At 41.8% G+C, this 27,225-nt stretch overlaps 1 protein-coding gene across 1 annotated transcript in view; it reads right to left on the bottom strand.

Annotated features, from left to right (window-relative positions):
• Positions 1 to 925: 925 nt before the first annotated feature.
• Positions 926 to 27,225, bottom strand: part of LOC148068449 (uncharacterized) — a 51,158-nt gene continuing 24,858 nt past the window's right edge. The window contains exons 2-13 of the mRNA XM_087804608.1: positions 21,249 to 21,548; positions 20,028 to 20,276; positions 17,441 to 17,740; positions 16,220 to 16,468; positions 14,010 to 14,192; positions 12,662 to 12,835; positions 11,897 to 12,031; positions 11,338 to 11,589; positions 6,601 to 6,852; positions 1,864 to 2,115; positions 1,563 to 1,774; positions 926 to 1,108 (exon numbers count right to left, since the gene is read on the bottom strand). Of these exons, the coding sequence (XP_087660734.1) occupies positions 926 to 1,108; positions 1,563 to 1,774; positions 1,864 to 2,115; positions 6,601 to 6,852; positions 11,338 to 11,589; positions 11,897 to 12,031; positions 12,662 to 12,835; positions 14,010 to 14,192; positions 16,220 to 16,468; positions 17,441 to 17,740; positions 20,028 to 20,276; positions 21,249 to 21,548 (2,741 nt within the window). The remainder of the gene's footprint in view (positions 1,109 to 1,562; positions 1,775 to 1,863; positions 2,116 to 6,600; positions 6,853 to 11,337; positions 11,590 to 11,896; positions 12,032 to 12,661; positions 12,836 to 14,009; positions 14,193 to 16,219; positions 16,469 to 17,440; positions 17,741 to 20,027; positions 20,277 to 21,248; positions 21,549 to 27,225) is intronic.

Here is a 27,225-nt window from a genome sequence, read left to right on the forward strand (position 1 = left end):
TGTGTGTGTGTGTGGGTGGGTGTCTGTGACTGCGTGGGTGTGTTTATGTCTTTTAGTGAGTGTGTGCGTGTGTGTTTGTGTGTGTATGAGACACTTCTCTCCTATGATACTGACACTTGAGTGTAGCAGCTCTCACCTGGTCTTCTCTCCTGCTGTTGGTCGTCACTAGCATGACTTCCTCCCTCCTTTCTCTCTCCATCTGATGTTTCCTCAGCTGGGACTCTCTCCTCTCTGGCTCCTTCAGAGTCCACACCAGATAAACTTTTATTCTCTGGTGGGTTAAATAGAAACATGTCATGTTTTTAATCCTCTTTTCAATAAAAACAGAGATAAAATTGTTATTTCAATTCAATTTCTAATGTTTAAATAAAGAGGTGAGCTGTACAAGACCAGTTTATTTCTTTACTTATAAGTAGTCGTTATTCTAGATGTTGAACTGGTAGAAAAGTGTCACAAACTTTCTGTTCATCACAACTTATTAAAGGACATAAAACATCACAATACTAGTAAAATATGTCTTCTCTCTCACATGTTGAAAACTTACCACCTGAAGTTTCTCTTTCTTGTCCCGGATACACTGGTGGAGACGAGTGTGTGGAATCGTGATTTATTCCGACAGAAGCCCATTTAGCTCCGGGAACAACGACCGTAGCAGCGATGACGTCAGAATTAGAATCAGTCGTTGCTGGAGCTTCTGTTAACACTTTGACTGAGGAAGACAAACCTACTCTGTCAGTCTTCGTCTTATGTACCGACATAATTACAGTTTCAGAAGTGGAAACAGACTTACATGGACCACCATCATAGACTTTCTTGCCACCTTCAAATCGATAAGGGTGCTGTCCAAATGCACCAGGTGCTGATGGAGTCGGACTGCCCCCCTGGACCTGACACTGGGTCTGGTGGTGGGTCGGGTTCGGCTGATTCATCTGACCTTGGCAAGGGCCGTCCCGTCCTCTGGTATTCTCTCTGGATCGTCGTTCGTCACGTCGCTCATGTTCACGCCGATCCTGGCAATGTGAGCGTCTGGCCGACTTAGAAGACGGAGATCCTTCCTCACGGAGAGGGCTGCGGTCTCGACACCGTTTACGAGAAGTCCACGGCGACACTGCTCGTACATGACCGGCATTAATGGCAAGAGCTGTGACTGTGTGTGTGAGAGTGTGTGTGTGTGTGTGTGTGTGTGGGTGGGTGTCTGTGACTGCGTGGGTGTGTTTATGTCTTTTAGTGAGTGTGTGCGTGTGTGTGTGTGTGTGTGTGGGTGGGTGTCTGTGACTGCGTGGGTGTGTTTATGTCTTTTATCTGTGTGTGTGTGTGTTTTAGCCTGTGATCATGTTTGTGTTAGTCTGTCAGCTTGTGTGTGTGACAACGTTTTTTCTGTGAGTTTGGGTGTGTGTCTGTGAACGTGAGTTTCTGTTAGTGTGATTTTGTGTGTATGTGTCTGTGAGTATGTGTGTCTCAGTGTAGCAGCTCTTACTTGTTGTCTTGTGTTCTGTGAGGTCATGTGACTCCTCAACACTGGTCGTCATCAAAGATGGAGGATCATGATGTTGTTGTGTTACTGAAGTGTCCAGTTGTTGCAGCGACACACTTTCAGTCTCTTCACATCTTCTCTCCTGCTGTTGCTGCTCTTTCTCTCCCTCTGTTGATCCAGACTCTCTGTCCTGAACTTCCTTTCTGGCTCCTTCAGAGTCCAGACCAGAGTCTTGGTGTTCCTCAGCCAGAGGATCATCAGGGAGGTGGTCTCTGTCGGGCAGGTTAGTTCTTTGAGAACCTGAAAGTCCAGACAGTGAGAACAACATCAACATCTGAGCTGGTGTGTGTGACTTTTCTCCTATAATACTTGAGTGTAGCAGCTCTCACCTGTGTGATTGTGCTCTGTGAGGTCACGTGATCCCTCCTCCGTCTCCTCAGGTCTTCTCTCCTGCTGTTGGTCGTCACTAGCATGACTTCCTCCCTCCTTTCTCTCTCCATCTGATGTTTCCTCAGCTGGGACTCTCTCCTCTCTGGCTCCTTCAGAGTCCACACCATGTTCTGCTGGTGAGGGAGTGTGAGTGGAGGTGTTGGTCAGAGACAACTTTGATCCTCCGTCCTCGTCTGTCTTCAGCTGCACGTCTGGAAACACAACATACTGACACGTGTTCACATGTTCTGTGTCTTAGACACTGAAACACTTGAACACTGAAGCTTCCAGTGTGTGTGACTGTGTGAGTCTGTGTGTGTAAGTTTCTGTGACTGTGTTTGTCTTTGCGTGTGTTCATATATGTGTGACTTTTAGTGTGTCTGTGAGTCTCTGGCTGTGGGTTTTTGTCAGTCGGTGTGTGTGAGAGAATGTGTGTGTGTGTGTGTGTGTGTGTGTGTATGTGTGTGTATGAGACACTTCTCTCCTATGATACTGACACTTGAGTGTAGCAGCTCTCACCTGGTCTTCTCTCCTGCTGTTGGTCGTCACTAGCATGACTTCCTCCCTCCTTTCTCTCTCCATCTGATGTTTCCTCAGCTGAGACTCTCTCCTCTCTGGCTCCTTCAGAGTCCACACCAGATACACTTTTATTCTCTGGTGGGTTAAATAGAAACATGTCATGTTTTTAATCCTCTTGTCAATAAATACAGAGATAAAATTGTTATTTCAATTCAATTTCTAATATTTAATTAAAGAGGTGAGCTGTACAAGACTAGTTTATTTCTATACTTATAACTGGTAGAAAAGTGTTGCAAACTTTCTGTTCATCACAACTTATTAAAGGACATAAAACATCACAATAATAGTAAAATATGTCTTCTCTCTCACGTGTTGAAAACTTACCACCTGAAGTTTCTCTTTCTTGTCCCGGATGCACTGGTTGAGACGAGTGTGTGGAATCGTGATTTATTCCGACAGAAGCCCATTTAGCTCCGGAAACAACGACCGTAGCAGCGATGACGTCAGAATCAGTCGTTGCTGGAGCTTCTGTTAACACTTTGACTGAGGAAGACAAACCTACTCTGTCAGTCTTCGTCTTATGTACCGACATAATTACAGTTTCAGAAGTGGAAACAGACTTACATGGACCACCATCATAGACTTTGTAACCTTCAAATCGATAAGGGTGCTGTCCAAATGCACCAGGTGCTGATGGAGTCGGACTACCCCCCTGGACCTGACACTGGGTCTGGTGGGGGGTCGGGTTCGGCTGATTCATCTGACCTTGGCGAGGGCCGTCCCGTCTTCGGGTATTCTTTCTGGATCGTCGCTCGTTACGTCCCTTATGTTCACGCCGATCCTGGAAATGTGAGCGTCTGGCCGACGTAGAAGGTGGTGATGCTTCCTCACGGAGAGGGCTGCGGTTTCGACTCCGGTTATGAGAAACCCCCGGCGACACTGCTCGTATATGACCGACATTAATGGAAAGAGCTGTGACTCTGTGTGTGTGAGAGTGTGTGTGTGTGTGTGTTTGTGTCTTTTAGTGTGTGTGTGTGGGGGGGGAGGGGGGGGGGTTTGTATAGACACGTGTTGTTTTTAATCCTCTCATCAATAAATACAAAGATAAAATTGTTGTTTCAATTCACTTTCTAGTGTTCACCTTTGATCCTCCTTTCTCGTCTGTGACTAAGTATGTCTGTGACTGTGTGTGTGTGATTGTTTGCGTCTCTGTTTTTGTGTATTTTACTGTGTGCATTAGTGTGAGTCAGTGTCTCTTCGTGTCAGTTTGAGTGTGTCATGGACTGTGTGTCAGTGGGTTTTTGTTTGTGTGCGAATATGTATGTTTTCCATCCATCCATCCATCCAACCATCCATCTATCAATCTATGTTGTTAGTCTGTCAGCTTGTGTGAGTGACGTTTTTTTAATGTTTTTCTGTGAGTATGGATGTGTGTGTGTCTGTGAACGTGAATTTTTGTCATTGTGATTTTGTGTGTTTGTGTCTGTGAGTATGTGTGTCTCAGTGTAGCAGCTCTTACTTGTTGTCTTGTGTCCTGTGAGGTCATGTGACTCCTCAACACTGGTCGTCATCAAAGATGGAGGATCTTGATGTTGTTGTGTTACTGAAGTGTCCAGTTGTTGCAGCGACACACTTTCAGTCTCTTCACATCTTCTCTCCTGCTGTTGCTGCTCTTTCTCTCCCTCTGTTGATCCAGACTCTCTGTCCTGAACTTCCTCTCTGGCTCCTTCAGAGTCCAGACGAGAGTCTTGGTGTTCCTCAGCCAGAGGATCATCAGGGAGGTGGACTCTGTCGGGCAGGTTAGTTCTTTGAGACCCTGAAAGTCCAGATGGTGAGAAGAACATGAACATCTGAGCTGGTTCTTCATGAAGCTTCTTCTTCACGGACACGACTCGTGGTTTAGATTCTGGCAGGAAGGAAGAGTCAAAGCTCTGCTCAGACTCTCGTCTTCCACCTGGAGATGATCTGAACAAACACGAGTAAAACTTGTGACAGCTTCACTCTGATTTAATGTGTTGTTTTTTTTATACCCAGAGCCCACTAGAGGGCACTCTTTTCTAAATAACATGTCTGAACGACAGAATGAAACCTCAGATCATTTTAATCAACTGTGTATATTTTGTGGGAGGAAACCAGAGTGTCTGAAAGACATACATGCTCTCATACACCTGTAATCAAACCTGCAACCTGTTGTGACTGTGTGTTGTTATCATGTTGTGGTGAAGATGAAATGTAATTGTACATACAGACCAAAGCAATAACACACATGTCAATCAATCACAAAGTGTCAATAGTCAGAACATTTACATTAGAAAATTATCTTAAGCCCCGCCCACTGAAAACACTCTGTTCTTCCCAATGATTAAATCTTGTTTACCAAAACCACACCCACTCTGCTGTGATTGGTCAAGCATCAGGGTGTGTCAACACGCATCATAAATCCAAGAAGTCTCCACCTCCAAAGGACTCATTGTATGAAAAAAAGGCGTGATTACAACTGGCTGGAGGAGGAGCGAAGCCATTATTACGTCATAATGGACTACGCTCTTGTAACCTCTCATTCGCCCAGATTTCCGATGGGGGAGAACTTTATAAAGTAATAACTTCAAAACCGTGAGTCGTTACAGACTTTGTCTTGTTAGCGCTCCTGTGTGGGTTAACTAGACAACTTATTTCTAGACCAGAGAGAATCTTTAACTATCTTAATGTGAACAACACATCAGTTTAGCGACCATCGCTTCTCCTCGTCAGACAATTGATGAACGTCAGGATTCGTCTTAGTGGAGAAAAATCAAAGAAACACAAGATCCTTTCTTGTGTAGAAGGTTCTTGTACAAGTCTAACTAGTCTACGTTACAAACAGGAAGTCACACATACCTTGTTTTGTCGCCTGTTTTTCCACATCGAATTTTCCTTTTGATATAAAAATTGCTGAAAAGACAAATGAAACAGATTTTTTATTCTCTGGCAGGTTATATAGACACGTGTTATGTTTTTAATACTCTCGTCAATAAATACAGAGATAAAATTGTTGTTTCAATTCACTTTCTAATTTTTAAATAAAGAGGTGAGCTATACAAGACCAGTTTATTTCTTTACTTATAAGTAGTCGTTATTCTAGATGTTGAACTGGTAGAAAAGTGTCACAAACTTTCTGTTCATCACAACTTATTAAAGGACATAAAACCTCACAATACTAGTAAAATATAACTAAAAATCATTTTTTCAAGTTAATGTGTGTCTTGACCTTCACCTTTGATCCTCCGACATGTTCTGTGACTAAGTATGTCTGTGACTCTGTGAGTGTGTGCGTCTCTGTGTGTTTGTGTCTTTGAATGTGTGTTTTTTGTGTGTGTGCGTGTAAGTAAGTAAGTAAGTTATTTTTATTTGTATAGCGTGTGTGTCTGTGACTGTGTGGGTGTGTTTGTGTCTTTGACTGTGTGTGTTTGTGTGAGTCAGTGTCTCTTTGTGTGAGTTTGAGTGTGTCATGGACTGTGTGTCAGTGGGTTTTTGTGTGTGTGTGTGAATTTGTGTGTTTTTAATCCATCCATCCATCCATCCATCCATGTTATTGACTAAGTTTGTGTGTGTGTGTCCGTTAGTGTGGAAATGTGTTTGTGTGTGTGTGTGTGTTTTAGCCTGTAATCATGTTTGTGTTAGTCTGTCTGCTTGTGTGTGTGACAAAGTTTTTTCTGTGAGTTTGGGTGTGTGTCTGTGAACGTGAGTTTCTGTCATTGTGATTTTGTGTGTTTGTGTCAGTGTGTGTGTGTGTCTCAGTGTAGCAGCTCTTACTTGTTGTCTTGTGTTCTGTGAGGTCATGTGACTCCTCAACACTGGTCGTCATCAAAGATGGAGGATCATGATGTTGTTGTGTTACTGAAGTGTCCAGTTGTTGCAGCGACACACTTTCAGTCTCTTCACATCTTCTCTCCTGCTGTTGCTGCTCTTTCTCTCCCTCTGTTGATCCAGACTCTCTGTCCTGAACTTCCTTTCTGGCTCCTTCAGAGTCCAGACCAGAGTCTTGGTGTTCCTCAGCCAGAGGACCATCAGGGAGGTGGACTCTGTCGGGCAGGTTAGTTCTTTGAGACCCTGAAAGTCCAGACGGTGAGAACAACATCAACATCTGAGCTGGTGTGTGTGACTTTTCTCCTATAATACTTGAGTGTAGCAGCTCTCACCTGTGTGATTGTGCTCTGTGAGGTCACATGATCCCTCCTCCGTCTCCTCAGGTCTTCTCTCCTGCTGTTGGTCGTCACTAGCATGACTTCCTCCCTCCTTTCTCTCTCCATCTGATGTTTCCTCAGCTGGGACTCTCTCCTCTCTGGCTCCTTCAGAGTCTACACCAGGTTCTGCTGGTGAGGGAGTGTGAGTGGAGGTGTTGGTCAGAGACAACTTTGATCCTCCGTCCTCGTCTGTCTTCAGCTGCACGTCTGGAAACACAACATACTGACACGTGTTCACATGTTCTTTGTCTTAGACACTGAAACACTTGAACACTGAAGCTTCCAGTGTGTGTGACTGTGTGAGTCTGTGTGTGTAAGTTTCTGTGACTGTGTTTGTCTTTGCGTGCGTTCGTATATGTGTGACTTTTAGTGTGTCTGTGAGTCTCTGGCTGTGGGTTTTTGTCAGTCGGTGTGTGTGAGAGAATGTGTGTGTGTGTGTGTGTGTGTGTGTGTATGTGTGTGTATGAGACACTTCTCTCCTATGATACTGACACTTGAGTGTAGCAGCTCTCACCTGGTCTTCTCTCCTGCTGTTGGTCGTCACTAGCATGACTTCCTCCCTCCTTTCTCTCTCCATCTGATGTTTCCTCAGCTGAGACTCTCTCCTCTCTGGCTCCTTCAGAGTCCACACCAGATACACTTTTATTCTCTGGTGGGTTAAGTAGAAACATGTCATGTTTTTAATCCTCTTGTCAATAAATACAGAGATAAAATTGTTATTTCAATTCAATTTCTAATGTTTAATTAAAGAGGTGAGCTGTACAAGACTAGTTTATTTCTATACTTATAACTGGTAGAAAAGTCTCGCAAACTTTCTGTTCATCACAACTTATTAAAGGACATAAAACATCACAATACTAGTAAAATATGTCTTCTCTCTCACATGTTGAAAACTTACCACCTGAAGTTTCTCTTTCTTGTCCCGGATGCACTGGTTGAGACGAGTGTGTGGAATCGTGATTTATTCCGACAGAAGCCCATTTAGCTCCGGAAACAACGACCGTAGCAGCGATGACGTCAGAATCAGTCGTTGCTGGAGCTTCTGTTAACACTTTGACTGAGGAAGACAAACCTACTCTGTCAGTCTTCGTCTTATGTACCGACATAATTACAGTTTCAGAAGTGGAAACAGACTTACATGGACCACCATCATAGACTTTGTAACCTTCAAATCGATAAGGGTGCTGTCCAAATGCACCAGGTGCTGATGGAGTCGGACTGCCCCCCTGGACCTGACACTGGGTCTGGTGGGGGGTCGGGTTCGGCTGATTCATCTGACCTTGGCGAGGGCCGTCCCGTCTTCGGGTATTCTTTCTGGATCGTCGCTCGTTACGTCCCTTATGTTCACGCCGATCCTGGAAATGTGAGCGTCTGGCCGACGTAGAAGGTGGTGATGCTTCCTCACGGAGAGGGCTGCGGTTTCGACTCCGGTTATGAGAAACCCCCGGCGACACTGCTCGTATATGACCGACATTAATGGAAAGAGCTGTGACTCTGTGTGTGTGAGAGTGTGTGTGTGTGTGTGTTTGTGTCTTTTAGTGTGTGTGTGTGGGGGGGAGGGGGGGGGGGTTTGTATAGACACGTGTTGTTTTTAATCCTCTCATCAATAAATACAAAGATAAAATTGTTGTTTCAATTCACTTTCTAGTGTTCACCTTTGATCCTCATTTCTCGTCTGTGACTAAGTATGTCTGTGACTGTGTGTGTGTGATTGTTTGCGTCTCTGTTTTTGTGTATTTTACTGTGTGCATTAGTGTGAGTCAGTGTCTCTTCGTGTCAGTTTGAGTGTGTCATGGACTGTGTGTCAGTGGGTTTTTGTTTGTGTGCGAATATGTATGTTTTCCATCCATCCATCCATCCAACCATCCATCTATCAATCTATGTTGTTAGTCTGTCAGCTTGTGTGAGTGACGTTTTTTTAATGTTTTTCTGTGAGTATGGATGTGTGTGTGTCTGTGAACGTGAATTTTTGTCATTGTGATTTTGTGTGTTTGTGTCTGTGAGTATGTGTGTCTCAGTGTAGCAGCTCTTACTTGTTGTCTTGTGTCCTGTGAGGTCATGTGACTCCTCAACACTGGTCGTCATCAAAGATGGAGGATCTTGATGTTGTTGTGTTACTGAAGTGTCCAGTTGTTGCAGCGACACACTTTCAGTCTCTTCACATCTTCTCTCCTGCTGTTGCTGCTCTTTCTCTCCCTCTGTTGATCCAGACTCTCTGTCCTGAACTTCCTCTCTGGCTCCTTCAGAGTCCAGACGAGAGTCTTGGTGTTCCTCAGCCAGAGGATCATCAGGGAGGTGGACTCTGTCGGGCAGGTTAGTTCTTTGAGACCCTGAAAGTCCAGATGGTGAGAAGAACATGAACATCTGAGCTGGTTCTTCATGAAGCTTCTTCTTCACGGACACGACTCGTGGTTTAGATTCTGGCAGGAAGGAAGAGTCAAAGCTCTGCTCAGACTCTCGTCTTCCACCTGGAGATGATCTGAACAAACACGAGTAAAACTTGTGACAGCTTCACTCTGATTTAATGTGTTGTTTTTTTTATACCCAGAGCCCACTAGAGGGCACTCTTTTCTAAATAACATGTCTGAACGAAAGAATGAAACCTCAGATCATTTTAATCAACTGTGTATATTTTGTGGGAGGAAACCAGAGTGTCTGAAAGACATACATGCTCTCATACACCTGTAATCAAACCTGCAACCTGTTGTGACTGTGTGTTGTTATCATGTTGTGGTGAAGATGAAATGTAATTGTACATACAGACCAAAGCAATAACACACATGTCAATCAATCACAAAGTGTCAATAGTCAGAACATTTACATTAGAAAATTATCTTAAGCCCCGCCCACTGAAAACACTCAGTTCTTCCCAATGATTAAATCTTGTTTACCAAAACCACACCCACTCTGCTGTGATTGGTCAAGCATCAGGGTGTGTCAACACGCATCATAAATCCAAGAAGTCTCCACCTCCAAAGGACTCATTGTATGAAAAAAAGGCGTGATTACAACTGGCTGGAGGAGGAGCGAAGCCATTATTACGTCATAATGGACTACGCTCTTGTAACCTCTCATTCGCCCAGATTTCCGATGGGGGAGAACTTTATAAAGTAATAACTTCAAAACCGTGAGTCGTTACAGACTTTGTCTTGTTAGTGCTCCTGTGTGGGTTAACTAGACAACTTATTTCTAGACCAGAGAGAATCTTTAACTATCTTAATGTGAACAACACATCAGTTTAGCGACCATCGCTTCTCCTCGTCAGACAATTGATGAACGTCAGGATTCGTCTTAGTGGAGAAAAATCAAAGAAACACAAGATCCTTTCTTGTGTAGAAGGTTCTTGTACAAGTCTAACTAGTCTACGTTACAAACAGGAAGTCACACATACCTTGTTTTGTCGCCTGTTTTTCCACATCGAATTTTCCTTTTGATATAAAAATTGCTGAAAAGACAAATGAAACAGATTTTTTATTCTCTGGCAGGTTATATAGACACGTGTTATGTTTTTAATACTCTCGTCAATAAATACAGAGATAAAATTGTTGTTTCAATTCACTTTCTAATTTTTAAATAAAGAGGTGAGCTATACAAGACCAGTTTATTTCTTTACTTATAAGTAGTCGTTATTCTAGATGTTGAACTGGTAGAAAAGTGTCACAAACTTTCTGTTCATCACAACTTATTAAAGGACATAAAACCTCACAATACTAGTAAAATATAACTAAAAATCATTTTTTCAAGTTAATGTGTGTCTTGACCTTCACCTTTGATCCTCCGACATGTTCTGTGACTAAGTATGTCTGTGACTCTGTGAGTGTGTGCGTCTCTGTGTGTTTGTGTCTTTGAATGTGTGTTTTTTGTGTGTGTGCGTGTAAGTAAGTAAGTAAGTTATTTTTATTTGTATAGCGTGTGTGTCTGTGACTGTGTGGGTGTGTTTGTGTCTTTGACTGTGTGTGTTTGTGTGAGTCAGTGTCTCTTTGTGTGAGTTTGAGTGTGTCATGGACTGTGTGTCAGTGGGTTTTTGTGTGTGTGTGTGAATTTGTGTGTTTTTAATCCATCCATCCATCCATCCATCCATGTTATTGACTAAGTTTGTGTGTGTGTGTCCGTTAGTGTGGAAATGTGTTTGTGTGTGTGTGTGTGTTTTAGCCTGTAATCATGTTTGTGTTAGTCTGTCTGCTTGTGTGTGTGACAAAGTTTTTTCTGTGAGTTTGGGTGTGTGTCTGTGAACGTGAGTTTCTGTCATTGTGATTTTGTGTGTTTGTGTCAGTGTGTGTGTGTGTCTCAGTGTAGCAGCTCTTACTTGTTGTCTTGTGTTCTGTGAGGTCATGTGACTCCTCAACACTGGTCGTCATCAAAGATGGAGGATCATGATGTTGTTGTGTTACTGAAGTGTCCAGTTGTTGCAGCGACACACTTTCAGTCTCTTCACATCTTCTCTCCTGCTGTTGCTGCTCTTTCTCTCCCTCTGTTGATCCAGACTCTCTGTCCTGAACTTCCTTTCTGGCTCCTTCAGAGTCCAGACCAGAGTCTTGGTGTTCCTCAGCCAGAGGACCATCAGGGAGGTGGACTCTGTCGGGCAGGTTAGTTCTTTGAGACCCTGAAAGTCCAGACGGTGAGAACAACATCAACATCTGAGCTGGTGTGTGTGACTTTTCTCCTATAATACTTGAGTGTAGCAGCTCTCACCTGTGTGATTGTGCTCTGTGAGGTCACATGATCCCTCCTCCGTCTCCTCAGGTCTTCTCTCCTGCTGTTGGTCGTCACTAGCATGACTTCCTCCCTCCTTTCTCTCTCCATCTGATGTTTCCTCAGCTGGGACTCTCTCCTCTCTGGCTCCTTCAGAGTCTACACCAGGTTCTGCTGGTGAGGGAGTGTGAGTGGAGGTGTTGGTCAGAGACAACTTTGATCCTCCGTCCTCGTCTGTCTTCAGCTGCACGTCTGGAAACACAACATACTGACACGTGTTCACATGTTCTTTGTCTTAGACACTGAAACACTTGAACACTGAAGCTTCCAGTGTGTGTGACTGTGTGAGTCTGTGTGTGTAAGTTTCTGTGACTGTGTTTGTCTTTGCGTGCGTTCGTATATGTGTGACTTTTAGTGTGTCTGTGAGTCTCTGGCTGTGGGTTTTTGTCAGTCGGTGTGTGTGAGAGAATGTGTGTGTGTGTGTGTGTGTGTGTGTGTATGTGTGTGTATGAGACACTTCTCTCCTATGATACTGACACTTGAGTGTAGCAGCTCTCACCTGGTCTTCTCTCCTGCTGTTGGTCGTCACTAGCATGACTTCCTCCCTCCTTTCTCTCTCCATCTGATGTTTCCTCAGCTGAGACTCTCTCCTCTCTGGCTCCTTCAGAGTCCACACCAGATACACTTTTATTCTCTGGTGGGTTAAGTAGAAACATGTCATGTTTTTAATCCTCTTGTCAATAAATACAGAGATAAAATTGTTATTTCAATTCAATTTCTAATGTTTAATTAAAGAGGTGAGCTGTACAAGACTAGTTTATTTCTATACTTATAACTGGTAGAAAAGTCTCGCAAACTTTCTGTTCATCACAACTTATTAAAGGACATAAAACATCACAATACTAGTAAAATATGTCTTCTCTCTCACATGTTGAAAACTTACCACCTGAAGTTTCTCTTTCTTGTCCCGGATGCACTGGTTGAGACGAGTGTGTGGAATCGTGATTTATTCCGACAGAAGCCCATTTAGCTCCGGAAACAACGACCGTAGCAGCGATGACGTCAGAATCAGTCGTTGCTGGAGCTTCTGTTAACACTTTGACTGAGGAAGACAAACCTACTCTGTCAGTCTTCGTCTTATGTACCGACATAATTACAGTTTCAGAAGTGGAAACAGACTTACATGGACCACCATCATAGACTTTGTAACCTTCAAATCGATAAGGGTGCTGTCCAAATGCACCAGGTGCTGATGGAGTCGGACTGCCCCCCTGGACCTGACACTGGGTCTGGTGGGGGGTCGGGTTCGGCTGATTCATCTGACCTTGGCGAGGGCCGTCCCGTCTTCGGGTATTCTTTCTGGATCGTCGCTCGTTACGTCCCTTATGTTCACGCCGATCCTGGAAATGTGAGCGTCTGGCCGACGTAGAAGGTGGTGATGCTTCCTCACGGAGAGGGCTGCGGTTTCGACTCCGGTTATGAGAAACCCCCGGCGACACTGCTCGTATATGACCGACATTAATGGAAAGAGCTGTGACTCTGTGTGTGTGAGAATGTGCGTCTCTGTGTGTTTGTGTCTTTTAGTGTGTGTGTTTGTGGGGGGGGGGGGGGGGGGGTTTGTATAGACACGTCTTGTTTTTAATCCTCTCATCAATAAATACAAAGATAAAATTGTTGTTTCAATTCACTTTCTAGTGTTCACCTTTGATCCTCCTTTCTCGTCTGTGACTAAGAATGTCTGTGACTGTGTGTGGGCTTGTGTTCTGTGAGGTCATGTGACTCCTCAACGCTGGTCGTCATCAAAGATGGAGGATCATGATGTTGTTGTGTTACTGAAGTGTCCAGTTGTTGCAGCGACACACTTTCAGTCTCTTCACATCTTCTCTCCTGCTGTTGCTGCTCTTTCTCTCCCTCTGTTGATCCAGACTCTCTGTCCTGAACTTCTCTCCTATGATACTGACACTTGAGTGTAGCAGCTCTCACCTGGTCTTCTCTCCTGCTGTTGGTCGTCACTAGCATGACTTCCTCCCTCCTTTCTCTCTCCATCTGATGTTTCCTCAGCTGGGACTCTCTCCTCTCTGGCTCCTTCAGAGTCCACACCAGATAAACTTTTATTCTCTGGCAGGTTATAAAGAAACGTGTTGTCTTTAATCCTCTTGTCAATAAATACAGAGATAAAATAGTTGTTTCAATTCACTTATTTGTTCAGGCTTTTCCTTGATTTTCTGAAACTCCTGTGTTGTTCTCAGTATTATCTTGAACTTTAAAGTATATACTTGATTGAGTATTTTGATTGTTTAAGCGCTTTGTGACCCTGGTCTGGAAAAGGGCTATACAAATACAAATTACTTACTTACTCACTTACTTTCTAATGTTTGGAAATGTGTTTGTGTGTCTGTGTGTGTTTTAGCCTGTTATCATGTTTGTGTTAGTCTGTCAGCCTGTGTGTGTAACAAAGTTTTATGTTTGGGTGTGTGTCTGTGAACATGAGTTTCTATTAGTGTGATTTTGTGTGTATGTGTCTCTGAGTATGTGTGTCTCAGTGTAGCAGCTCTTACTTGTTGTCTTGTGTTCTGTGAGGTCATGTGACTCCTCAACACTGGTCGTCATCAAAGATGGAGGATCATGATGTTGTTGTGTTACTGAAGTGTCCAGTTGTTGCAGCGACACACTTTCAGTCTCTTCACATCTTCTCTCCTGCTGTTGCTGCTCTTTCTCTCCCTCTGTTGATCCAGACTCTCTGTCCTGAACTTCCTTTCTGGCTCCTTCAGAGTCCAGACCAGAGTCTTGGTGTTCCTCAGCCAGAGGATCATCAGGGAGGTGGACTCTGTCGTTCAGGTAAATTCTTTTAGGCTCTGAAAGTCCAGACGGTGAGAACAACATCAACATCTGTCACTGTGGGTCAGTGGTATTTTGTGTGTGTTGAAATCAATGTGTGTTTCCCTATGAGCATGTATGTGACTAGGTTTTTGCGTGTAAGTCTGTGTATGTGTGTGACTGTGTGCGTCTATGAATGTGTGACTGTGGCTTTTTTTTGTGAATGGAATCATGTTTGTGTGTTTGTCTGTGTTAGTCAGGGAGCTTGTGTGTGTGACAATTTTTTTTTACGTGTGAAAGTATGTGTGAGTTCATTCATGTGTGACTCTGAGTTTGTGTGACTATGTGTAAGTATTGTTGTGTGTGTGTGTGGGGGGGGGGGGGACCCTGAAAGTCCAGACGGTGAGAACAACATGAACATCTGAGCTGGTTCTTCATGAAGCTTCTTCTTCACAGACACGACTCTTCAGAGTTAGTCTCGTGGTTTGTGAGAAGAAGATCAAGTTTCTGGGAAGGAAGAGTCAAAGCTCTGCTCAGACTCTCGTCTTCCACCTGGAGATGATCTGAACAAACACGACAGTAAAACAGCTTCACTCGTTTATATCTTCCAGGGTTTTGTGTTGATAAAGTGAGAAGTTTTTATCTTATTTAGCATCTTTGTGTCTTTATTCCCAGAGCCCACTAGAGGGCACTCTTTTCTAAATAACATGTCTGAACGACTGAATGAAACTTTAAATCATTTTAATCAACTTAGTATATTTTGTGGGAGGAAACCAGAGTGTTTGAAAGACATACATGCTCTCATACACCTGTAATCAAACCTGCAACCTGTTGTGACTGTGTGTTATCATGTTGTGGTGAAGATGAAATATAAATAAGGCAGCACACACACCTTCATCTTTCTCCTGGACAGAGTTGACATGTGTCTCCATCAGAACATCTTCTTCACCTTCCTCACAAGAACCTTTGACTGAAATAAATAAATGTGGATTAAACCTTTTAATTGGATTATTATCATTTTTCTGACATACATTACATTCATATACTCTGTGGCTGACATGTGTGGGTTTTTATTTATTATTTGATTTTTTTCAATGCACAAAAATCAGTATTTACTTTTCAATAAGCAGTTCAATTTAAAAAAAAAACATTTTTTATATTCATGTAATTTTCTACTTTATGAACCTCTCGTTCGCCCAGATTTCAGACGGGGGATAACTTTATAAAGTAATAACTTCAAAACAGTGAGTCGTAACAGACTTTGTCTTGTTAGACTCCTGTGTGGGTTAACTAGACAACTTATTTCTAGACCAGAGAGAATCTTGAGCTATTTTAATCTAACGTGAACAACACGTTAGTTTAGCGACCATCGCTTTTCATTTTAAATAAACTGAAAACTGAAACTGAATCGATAAACAGCAAGATTTGTCTTGGTGGAGAAAAAAACAAGAAACACAAGATCAACGATCAAAGACCTTCTTTGTGTAGAAGGTTCTTGTCAAGTCTAACTAGTCTGCAGTAAAAACAGGAAGTCACACATACCTTGTTTTGTCGCATGTTTTTCCACATCAAATTCTCCTTTCATTTTAAAAAATGCTGAAAAGACAAATGAAACAGACTCAGAACATTTATTCTCTGGCAGGTTATATAGACACGTGTTATATTTTTAATACTCTCGTCAATAAATAAAGAGATACAATTGTTGGTTCAATTCACTTTCTAAAGTTTAAATAAAGAGGTGAGCTATACAAGACTAGTTTATTTCTTTACTTATAAGTAGTCGTTATTCTAGATGTTGAACTTGCAGAAAAGTGTCACAAACTGTCTGTTCATTACAACTTATTAAAGGACATAAAACATCACAATACTAGTTTTTCCCAGTTTCCTAGTTTGTCTTGACCTTCACCTTTAAGTTTCTTCCGGGACAGGAAGCCCACGATAAGAAGCAGAAGGATGAGCAACAGGACGACGACGATCGGGGCGATGGACGCACGCACTTGTTTTTCTGGAAAAGATTCTTTAAACAACATCTTGATTTCAGTGATATTTAGTCCAACACACTGACCTGGGAAACACTTGTTTGCTGTGAAAACAGCTTGATCCTGGTTCAGGGGGGACCTCACGTGGCAGGTGTGCACGCTCTCGTCATGCTCGTCCTGCAGCTGAATCATCAGGTTGGAGCCCAGATGTTTGGTTCCGTTGGAGCTCCACTCAAAGTTGAGGAACTGAGGGCGACTGAAGTCTGCTGTGCAGACCAGCTTTGCCAGGAGTTCACCCTGAAGCTCACAGTGAACGTTTGTGTTGAACACTTTGTCTGGACGACACACAAACACACAGAGAAGACGACATCAGCACTATTAGCACTGAAGGTGACATGATGGATCATGGTGTTTGCAGATGATATAGTGATTTGTAGTAAGAATTGATACAGAAATAGATAGAAATGATTGTCAAAGATAAACTTTATGTAGAAAGTGCAAACACAAAATAAGTTAAGCTAACATACATGTATTTATTGCAGAAAAATTATGGTATAAGTATATCAGTGCCATCACATATTGAACAGTTCAATGAATGTATTGCTTTTTTAACACTGATTTGTTTTTTATTTATTGAATCATTTCCATATTTAAACATTTAATTTGCTTTTAATTGTATTAAAAATATTTAATTGGTGTGAATTTAAAAGTTAAAAGTGAGTGGCTCAGTGCTCGATTGGATTAGTCTGATAAAATGGCTCTATTACAACATATCAGTATTGAATTTACAAATAAAAACAAAATTAATTTAAAACAATTATTTTTAAATAAATTGGATTAAAACATCAAAATCTACGTATAATTGTTTTTAAATCAAAATTTAAATCAATTATTCAGCCTTTTAGGACAAATTATAACATTATATTGTTCAATAAAAAATTATAAATTTTAATACATAAATTGTTAAATTACATTATTTAAGAAAACAATGAATTATAAAGTGCGTCAAAACAAAATTTTATTAAAAAAAATATAATTTAATATTTTAAACGTCTAAAATCAACCAGTCAATATTCTGATGGCACTGATATACTTCATGAGTTCAGGGAGAGGGACTGAGACTAAGAGGGTGTCGTAAACCAATGTAGTAACAAAGTGAGTCTGAAAGTTAGTTAGAGTTAGAAGACTAGTTGTTTAATGTTGTTTGATACAAAATCATCATAAAGTTCAGATAAGGAACAGAAAAATTAAATTAAAATTCCATGAGTAAATGTTTGTTATTGTAAACAGACGTAAGAGTAACTAACCTATAACCTCCCGATGATACAGTATATTTTCAATCTGGTTCTTCTTATTTAGGAACCAAACCTCCAACTCATATTCCCCGCTGTCCTCGAACTGTGCGTCTCTGATCCAGAGCTCTGCAGAAATCCAGTCCAGCTGGACTCTGTCCTTGTACGAGCCGTATTCTTGTTGCTCTCTGCCGTTGAACGTGACAATTACTCTGCCGTTGAGCTTCCAGAATATCTTCTCTAGACGACCAAAGGCAGGCGGCTTGATGTGGATCTCCTGACCCTTCAGGATATATTGGATCTCCTCTGCTGCCGCTGAGAACAAGTGGAGGAGAAACAGACTGAGCTGTGTCTTCAGATAATTATAACTATTATATTATTAATCTATAAACTAGTGATGGTCTGATGGAGCTTCAATAAGCAGAGTTTTAGTCTGGCTGATTATTTATCGTCATGTTGATATCATGAACACACACTTCAACACAACTGATGAAAGAGTAGAAACCACTCATGAAGGTCTGACGACCACAGGAAACAAGAGAGAGAATGAAAGTAAAATTCCAAAGACAGGAATCAAATATGTTACCTCGTCTTTGCTAGCTTAACTAAAATGAACTCTTATGCATGGTGTCCACTGAAACAAAACAAACATTTTATTTAGAAGTATTATGTATGATCTATGACAGTATTCTGTGTGAGATCTTAAAATGCTGTATTGTGTTTTATATCTTTAACTGGAAGATACTTTTTTCTTTAGATAGATATATCGAACTTCATTGATCCCTCAGGAGGTCTCCTTCGGGAACTTGCTTTTCCAAATAGCAATACACAGACGATAATTAATAAAAATAAAAATAAGAAGGAAAGTACAAGATGAAACAATCGAAGTCTAAAGATAAAGTACATAGATCAAAGACAAAGGATACAAAGATTAACATGGAATAGAATGTCATGATACTTTCACTCCACTCCTGCCCCCAAACTCAGAATTGTACAATTTAATAGCCAGAGGAATGAATGAGTCCCTGAGGCTAATAGTGTTGCATCATGGGAAGGAGCATTCATGCACTCCATCTGCTTCTCTGCTCACTGATGACAGTGTTCAGAGGATGATTGTCATCCATGATAGTCAGTAGTTTGTTCAGTGATCTCCTCTCAGCAACTGTCACCAGTGAGTCCAGCTTCAACCACAGAGCCAGCCCTCCTGATCAACCTGTCCATTCTTCTTCTTTCATAGCTGGGTCTGTCCACACAGATGAGGGACAGACCCCGATCACTCTCTTTCATTGCCTGTTAAGGTAAATATGACTCTGGGACTGCGTATAGAAAATGTAAATGCTGAATCACCAGAGACAAACTGGATCTGCTGAGCCGCCGGACTTTTCGACTCGGACCCCACCCTAAGAGTCATGTGACCACCAAAACTCCTGTTCGACCTCAGACTTAAGTTCCTATTGATGTGACCTGAGTTGATGCAGATGAAGATGAAGATGAAGATAATGATGATGATGATGATGATGATGATGATGATGAAGATGAAGATGAAGAGGATGAGGATGATGATCGAGATCGGCTCAATCAACTGTGCTTACTTTCAGGGTTTGACCGCTGATGAGGTAAGTGAAAATAGAGCGGACATGTCTATGTTGACCGGAGGTTGTTCCTTCCCCCGTTGTGAAGAAAGACCGGCACCGTGGATGTGTTATGTTTTACGCACGGGTTTTCTCACCTTTCCGAGATGAGACAAGGGTGAGTTGATGCAGTACCGATGCTCAAGCATCTGTTAGCTAATGGCTAATCAGCTCCGTGGAAATTCTCCGGCACATTCATCCACATATCTTTGCTTTTCCTCAGCTCTTGTGACACTAAGGAGTGCTCGGGGAGGTGAGGAGGCTTCCGGGGGGAAGAGGCTACTGCGCTTGTCTGAGCTTCTCTAAGCGTGGTCACGCGTTTCTCCCACAGAGCTGAGTTACATGTACGAGAGTGAGGGTTTTAGTGACTCCAGCTCGGGTACATGCTCTGTTGGTTCAAGAGATGGAGATGCGGCTCGTATGATGCTCTTTCCTCATTATCCCAGGACATTCAATGTGGGCAGGCCGAAGTTCATCAGAGCTTTGGTTCTGACAGAGTATTATTCGGCCTGGAGTCGCCTGGTTTTACTTCATTTCAGATGGCAGAGGGAAGTAATCAGGCAAGGCTTTGTGCTCTAGTTTGCCCGTCAGGCCCCACGGTTCTCCAGAAACAAGGTCTCTACTCTGCTAAAAAAGGTGATAGAGCCTGTTCCAGCACATTCCAAACCACGATGTGGCAGCCTCAGTGGCTCTTCTGCAGGGTGTTCCAGCAGAAGACATCTGCTCAGCTGCTTCTTGGGCGTCCACCTCAACCTTTGCTAATCTCCTTCAGATGGCGACAAGATCAGAAGCTCGTCAAGTAGCTTGGGAGGAAGTGCAGTGGATATTCCCCACCTCTGATAGGAAGTGGGCTGCACCCAAGCTGAGTGGCCAATTTTCTCAGAGACGATGGACGCACGCACTTGTTTTTCTGGAAAAGATTCTTTAAAACAACATCTTGATTTCAGTGATATTTAGTCCAACACACTGACCTGGGAAACACTTGTTTGCTGTGAAAACAGCTTGATCCTGGTTCAGGGGGGACCTCACGTGGCAGGTGTGCACGCTCTCGTCATGCTCGTCCTGCAGCTGAATCATCAGGTTGGAGCCCAGATGTTTGGTTCCGTTGGAGCTCCACTCAAAGTTGAGGAACTGAGGGCGACTGAAGTCTGCTGTGCAGACCAGCTTTGCCAGGAGTTCACCCTGAAGCTCACAGTGAACGTTTGTGTTGGACACTTTGTCTGGACGACACACAAACACACAGAGAAGATGACATCAGCACTATTATCACTGAAGGTGACATGATGGATCTTGGTGTTTGCAGATGATATAGTGATTTGTAGTAAGAATTGATACAGAAATAGATAGAAATGATTGTCAAAGATAAACTTTATGTAGAAAGTGCAAACACAAAATAAGTTAAGCTAACATACATGTATTTATTGCAGAAAAATTATGGTATAAGTATATCAGTGCCATCACATATTGAACAGTTCAATGAATGTATTGCTTTTTTAACACTGATTTGTTTTTTATTTATTGAATCATTTCCATATTTAAACATTTAATTTGCTTTTAATTTTATCAAAATATTTAATTGGTGTGAATTGAAAAGTTAAAAGCGAGTGGCTCAGTGCTCGATTGGATTAGTCTGATAAAATGGCTCTATTACAACATATCAGTATTGAATTTACAAATAAAAACAAAATTAATTTAAAACAATTATTTTTAAATAAATTGGATTAAAACATCAAAATCTACGTATAATTGTTTTTAAATCAAAATTCAAATCAATTATCCAGCCTTTTAGGACAAATTATAACATTATATTGTTCAATAAAAAAAAAAAAAAATTTAATACATAAATTGTTAAATTACATTATTTAAGAAAACAATGAATTATAAAGTGCGTCAAAACAAAATTTTATTGAAAAAAATATAATTTAATATTTTAAACGTCTAAAATCAACCAGTCAATATTCTGATGGCACTGATATACTTCATGAGTTCAGGGAGAGGGACTGAGACTAAGAGGGTGTCGTAAACCAATGTAGTAACAAAGTGAGTCTGAAAGTTAGTTAGAGTTAGAAGACTAGTTGTTTAATGTTGTTTGATACAAAATCATCATAAAGTTCAGATAAGGAACAGAAAAATTAAATTAAAATTCCATGAGTAAATGTTTGTTATTGTAAACAGACGTAAGAGTAACTAACCTATAACCTCCCGATGATACAGTATATTTTCAATGTGGTTCTTCTTATTTAGGATCCAAGCCTCCAACTCATATTCCCCGCTGTCCTCGAACTGTGCGTCTCTGATCCGGAGCTCTGCAGAAATCCAGTCCAGCTGGACTCTGTCCTTGTACGAGTCGTATTCTTGTTGCTCTCTGCCGTTGAACGTGACAATTACTCTGCCGTTGAGCATCCAGAATATCTTCTCTAGACGACCAAAGGCAGGCGGCTTGATGTGGATCTCCTGACCCTTCAGGATATATTGGATCTCCTCTGCTGCCGCTGAGAACAAGTGGAGGAGAAACAGACTGAGCTGTGTCTTCAGATAATTATAACTATTATATTATTAATCTATAAACTAGTGATGGTCTGATGGAGCTTCAATAAGCAGAGTTTTAGTCTGGCTGATTATTTATCGTCATGTTGATCTCATGAACACACACTTCAACACAACTGATGAAAGAGTAGAAACCACTCATGAAGGTCTGACGACCACAGGAAACAAGAGAGAGAATGAAAGTAAAATTCCAAAGACAGGAATCAAATAAGTTACCTCGTCTTTGCTAGCTTAACTAAAATGAACTCTTATGCATGGTGTCCACTGAAACAAAACGAACATTTTATTTAGAAGTATTATGTATGATCTATGACAGTATTCTGTGTGAGATCTTAAAATGCTGTATTGTGTTTTATATCTTTAACTGGAAGATACTTTTTTCTTTAGATAGATATATCGAACTTCATTGATCCCTCAGGAGGTCTCCTTCGGGAACTTGTTTTTCCAAATAGCAATACACAGACGATAATTAATAAAAATAAAAATAAGAAGGAAAGTACAAGATGAAACAATCGAAGTCTAAAGATAAAGTACATAGATCAAAGACAAAGGATACAAAGATTAACATGGAATAGAATGTCATGATACTTTCACTCCACTCCTGCCCCCAAACTCAGAATTGTACAATTTAATAGCCAGAGGAATGAATGAGTCCCTGAGGCTAATAGTGTTGCATCATGGGAAGGAGCATTCATGCACTCCATCTGCTTCTCTGCTCACTGATGACAGTGTTCAGAGGATGATTGTCATCCATGATAGTCAGTAGTTTGTTCAGTGATCTCCTCTCAGCAACTGTCACCAGTGAGTCCAGCTTCAACCACAGAGCCAGCCCTCCTGATCAACCTGTCCATTCTTCTTCTTTCATAGCTGGGTCTGTCCACACAGATGAGGGACAGACCCCGATCACTCTCTTTCATTGCCTGTTAAGGTAAATATGACTCTGGGACTGCGTATAGAAAATGTAAATGCTGAATCACCAGAGACAAACTGGATCTGCTGAGCCGCCGGACTTTTCGACTCGGACCCCACCCTAAGAGTCATGTGACCACCAAAACTCCTGTTCGACCTCAGACTTAAGTTCCTATTGATGTGACCTGAGTTGATGCAGATGAAGATGAAGATGAAGATAATAATGATGATGATGATGATGATGATGAAGATGAAGATGAAGAGGATGAGGATGATGATCGAGATCGGCTCAATCAACTGTGCTTACTTTCAGGGTTTGACCGCTGATGAGGTAAGTGAAAATAGAGCGGACATGTCTATGTTGACCGGAGGTTGTTCCTTCCCCCGTTGTGAAGAAAGACCGGCACCGTGGATGTGTTATGTTTTACGCACGGGTTTTCTCACCTTTCCGAGATGAGACAAGGGTGAGTTGATGCAGTACCGATGCTCAAGCATCTGTTAGCTAATGGCTAATCAGCTCCGTGGAAATTCTCCGGCACATTCATCCACATATCTTTGCTTTTCCTCAGCTCTTGTGACACTAAGGAGTGCTCGGGGAGGTGAGGAGGCTTCCGGGGGGAAGAGGCTACTGCGCTTGTCTGAGCTTCTCTAAGCGTGGTCACGCGTTTCTCCCACAGAGCTGAGTTACATGTACGAGAGTGAGGGTTTTAGTGACTCCAGCTCGGGTACATGCTCTGTTGGTTCAAGAGATGGAGATGCGGCTCGTATGATGCTCTTTCCTCATTATCCCAGGACATTCAATGTGGGCAGGCCGAAGTTCATCAGAGCTTTGGTTCTGACAGAGTATTATTCGGCCTGGAGTCGCCTGGTTTTACTTCATTTCAGATGGCAGAGGGAAGTAATCAGGCAAGGCTTTGTGCTCTAGTTTGCCCGTCAGGCCCCACGGTTCTCCAGAAACAAGGTCTCTACTCTGCTAAAAAAGGTGATAGAGCCTGTTCCAGCACATTCCAAACCACGATGTGGCAGCCTCAGTGGCTCTTCTGCAGGGTGTTCCAGCAGAAGACATCTGCTCAGCTGCTTCTTGGGCGTCCACCTCAACCTTTGCTAATCTCCTTCAGATGGCGACAAGATCAGAAGCTCGTCAAGTAGCTTGGGAGGAAGTGCAGTGGATATTCCCCACCTCTGATAGGAAGTGGGCTGCACCCAAGCTGAGTGGCCAATTTTCTCAGAGACGAGGCAGGGCATCGAGGATTAACCATCAACTGTAGAACCTTAAGTTACAAAACCAATACCTCAGGGGATTTTTTCTTTAAGATCTGTCACCAAATATGTTGTCCCGGCTGACAGGGATCAACAATGTTTTTTTTTATTTCGGCTTCTAACATGTGACATTTACTCACAGCTTAATGTGTTTTTCATTTAACCAGTACTTCCCTTGTTCATTGTCTTCAATGTTAACTGAGCACGACATGATCAGGTTTAATGATTTAAGGCAATTATGTTTTATCAGGATAAACTTTGATTCAGCTCATGGTCATAAACTGTTAGTGTGAGCAAAGGTAAAATAGAATGGGTAGTCATGGCAACGCATACTAGTGATTAGGTTTTTATCTTGTTTCGTTCCTTAAAATTAGTTAAACTTCATTTGAAATATTTATATATATTTGGTGTTTCAATTCAAGTGAATTATACAGTATATTTTAAATAATTATATTAAAATTAATGTTTTCTCCAAGGATATAATTATTATTATTATTTTTGTTTGTAGATTTGTTTCAAATATTTATGGATCCGTTTTCCTAGTCAGCTTATTTCATTAGTCTCATATTTTCTACAACGTCACCTGACCCCGTTTAAGTTGACATAAAATACGTTTCACAAATTGAATAAATGCAACACAAACACTGCATGACAAAGTCACTTCGCTGAGGAAACACGTACCGAGTCTGAAGCAGAAGAGAAGAAGAAGAAGAAGAGCTTCCATCCTTCCACTGCTTTGTATCCATCAACTCATTCTTGCTTTTCAGTCTTTCTGCACAAGTTCATTCGCCTTATTTCAACTGTTTTGTGTCGACAGGTATTGTCCGAGTGTGCAGGTGGATTCTAGGCGTGTCCAAGTGAGCGAGTGAAAGTCCAACTTAAGCCACAAATGATTTACTTGAGCAGCAACTTACAGTTTCACTTTCGTGACTCAAGGCCTTGGGGCCAAATCTAGACAATCGAGTTGTTCTTGAAGTCGGTTTTAAATGACATTAAATAGTAATTTAAACATGCATATTTGAAGTACTGTAATGGTGGGTTTTGAAAAGTTTAAGTGTTGTAGATTTTACGGAGATCCGTGAAGGCTGCTTGACACTGCAGAGTCAATGTCCCTGCTCAGTGAGTCAGCGGTCCGAAAACTCTTTACCCGTCACACACTTTAGCCCGATGCAGAGGATTTGTATGTTAAGATCACACTAAAATTGGCATGGTGGGCACGGGAGTCTTCTCGATCTTCTATGGCACCAGAATCCTCCAAGAGTTTACCTTTCAGGTGTCAGGCTGGTGCTCGAAACAGGACTGCAGGCTTTTAATCATCTTAAAAAATCCAACAGAAAATCACTCCAAATGGAGGAAGGCTCAAAGACTAGAAAACAGTTAACAAAGGACGCTCCGACTGGAGGAAAAACAACTTATTAGAAACTATTTAGTAATCTAGACAAAAAGAAAACACACTCCAGGGGAGGAAAACAAATACCCATGGAATGCTGCTGCTCCCCTGATGCTGCACAGTGGGCAGGGACATGGGAAGGGGGCTGGTGTTGCTACATCTGGGGAGCAGCATTCGTGCAGTCCATCTTCTTCTCTGTTCACCGCACTGAAGCTGCTTCTTCTCCGGTGGTACAGCCTTTAGTCAGCAGAGAGAGCGAAAAAAGTTGCTGTCGCTTCCGTGTGTTGGTGGTGGATTGAATGGAAGAGATGCTCTCATTAATCGGATCAGAAGACGGAGGTTTGTTGTTTCCTTACATGTTCCTGCATCAGCTGCCGCTGCCGGTACGCACGGCTCTTGCCAATCCTCCATGCCTGGCTGCAGGCGATTTACGCGGCTTGGCTGAAGAGGCGGATCGTGTCCTGCTCACCTTCAGATGCGTCTCTATGCAGAGCGTGACGGTGGAGCCATCTCAACCAGATGACAGTGAGGCAGACTGTGCTTCTTCCATCAGCTTTTCAGTGAGAGGGCTCGTTGCTGCGTCTCAACCTGGTCGACTCTGGTTCTCAGAAGAGCATCCTTCCCCCAACTAAGATGGACCTGTCCTCCTGTGGCTGGAGAGTGCCACTGAGTGCTGCCAACAGGTTCTCTATAGAGATATTTGGAACCAGGTCGGTGACTGTGTATTTCAATGGACGCAGTTTCAATATTAACTTTGTGATAGCTTCAATCAGTTCCCATTATTGGTGCAGATTTTCTGTAAGCTAATGGTTTGCTCGTGGATGTTGCTAATCGCCGTTTGATTAATGCTGTTACTTTTGCTACTTTTCCATGTAAGCCGGGGGACAGGAGGGGAGTTGTTAATTCATGCTAGTTTCTCAGCTTCAGGTGATGTTTTTCTCAGTTTATTAGCTGATTTTCCATTTCTGACTACTTCAGAGTTTTCGACGACTGTAACCATACATGGCGTATAGCACTTCATTCCCACTGTCGGACCTCCTGTTTTTGCACGCACACGGCGTCTTGACTCAGCAAAGTTAGCTACTGCTAAAGAGGAGTTTGCTATGATGTAGTATTTGGGGATAGTGAGGCATTCAAACAATCCCTGGGCTTCACCACCGTCATCAGGCCAGTATCACATCCATTCAATATTAATTCGGGATAATATAATTGATTTATATAAAAACCATGTCATCTTTGACAATTAATATTATGCTTCATAGCTACAATATTATGATTTAATTATCAATTTCTCTAAATTCAAATGATATACAGTAATATTTTGTGGAATAGTCACATCTTCAAGAAGAGATCAATGTCAGTCCATGATTGTTACCCATGGAAAGTATTTATTAATCATAATCTGAAATTTTCCATTTAAATGATCTAAAACAGGGGTGCCCACCCTTTTTTTCGGTTTGCGAGCTACTTTTATAATGATCAAGTTCAAAAGATGTACCTTCATCAAATTTTCTCAACATAAGTAAGAACATACTTTACTCAGATGACAAGCACTGAATGAAGTGATAATCAGTCATGATGGAAGGATGTGTGGATTTAATCATCTTCATAAAATCCTGACTTACATAAATAACTAGATTAAAATAGTGCAGTCCGTGGTGAGCATATTTGCTCATAAGAAAATACTTTTCCTCTGAGAATAACTACCAAAAATGTCAATGAGACCTGGTTTTAAGTGTCAACCTGTGTTAAATTTGATCCTCCACTGCAGACAAATTCAGACTCGTATATACTAAGAATTGCATTGATTTCCAACTACAAATGGTCATTCATTCGAACCCAAATGGTGCACAAAAATATTCATGTGTAAGAATCCGTGCGTGACACAAATTCAATGTTCATCAAATTTAACAAAGAATTCGGACGGGTTCATCCCTTTCCATGCCTCCATTTCAATATGTTGATCATATTTAAATGAAGCACAAGACTTAAATTTGTCCATTTCTGTGATCATGAAAAATGCTAATTGCTAATTTTAAACATGTCTGACATGAATCACACTA

The sequence above is a fragment of the Callionymus lyra genome, chromosome 12, assembly GCF_982586985.1.
Source record: "Callionymus lyra chromosome 12, fCalLyr1.hap1.1, whole genome shotgun sequence".
Taxonomy (NCBI): Eukaryota; Metazoa; Chordata; class Actinopteri; order Syngnathiformes; family Callionymidae; genus Callionymus; species Callionymus lyra.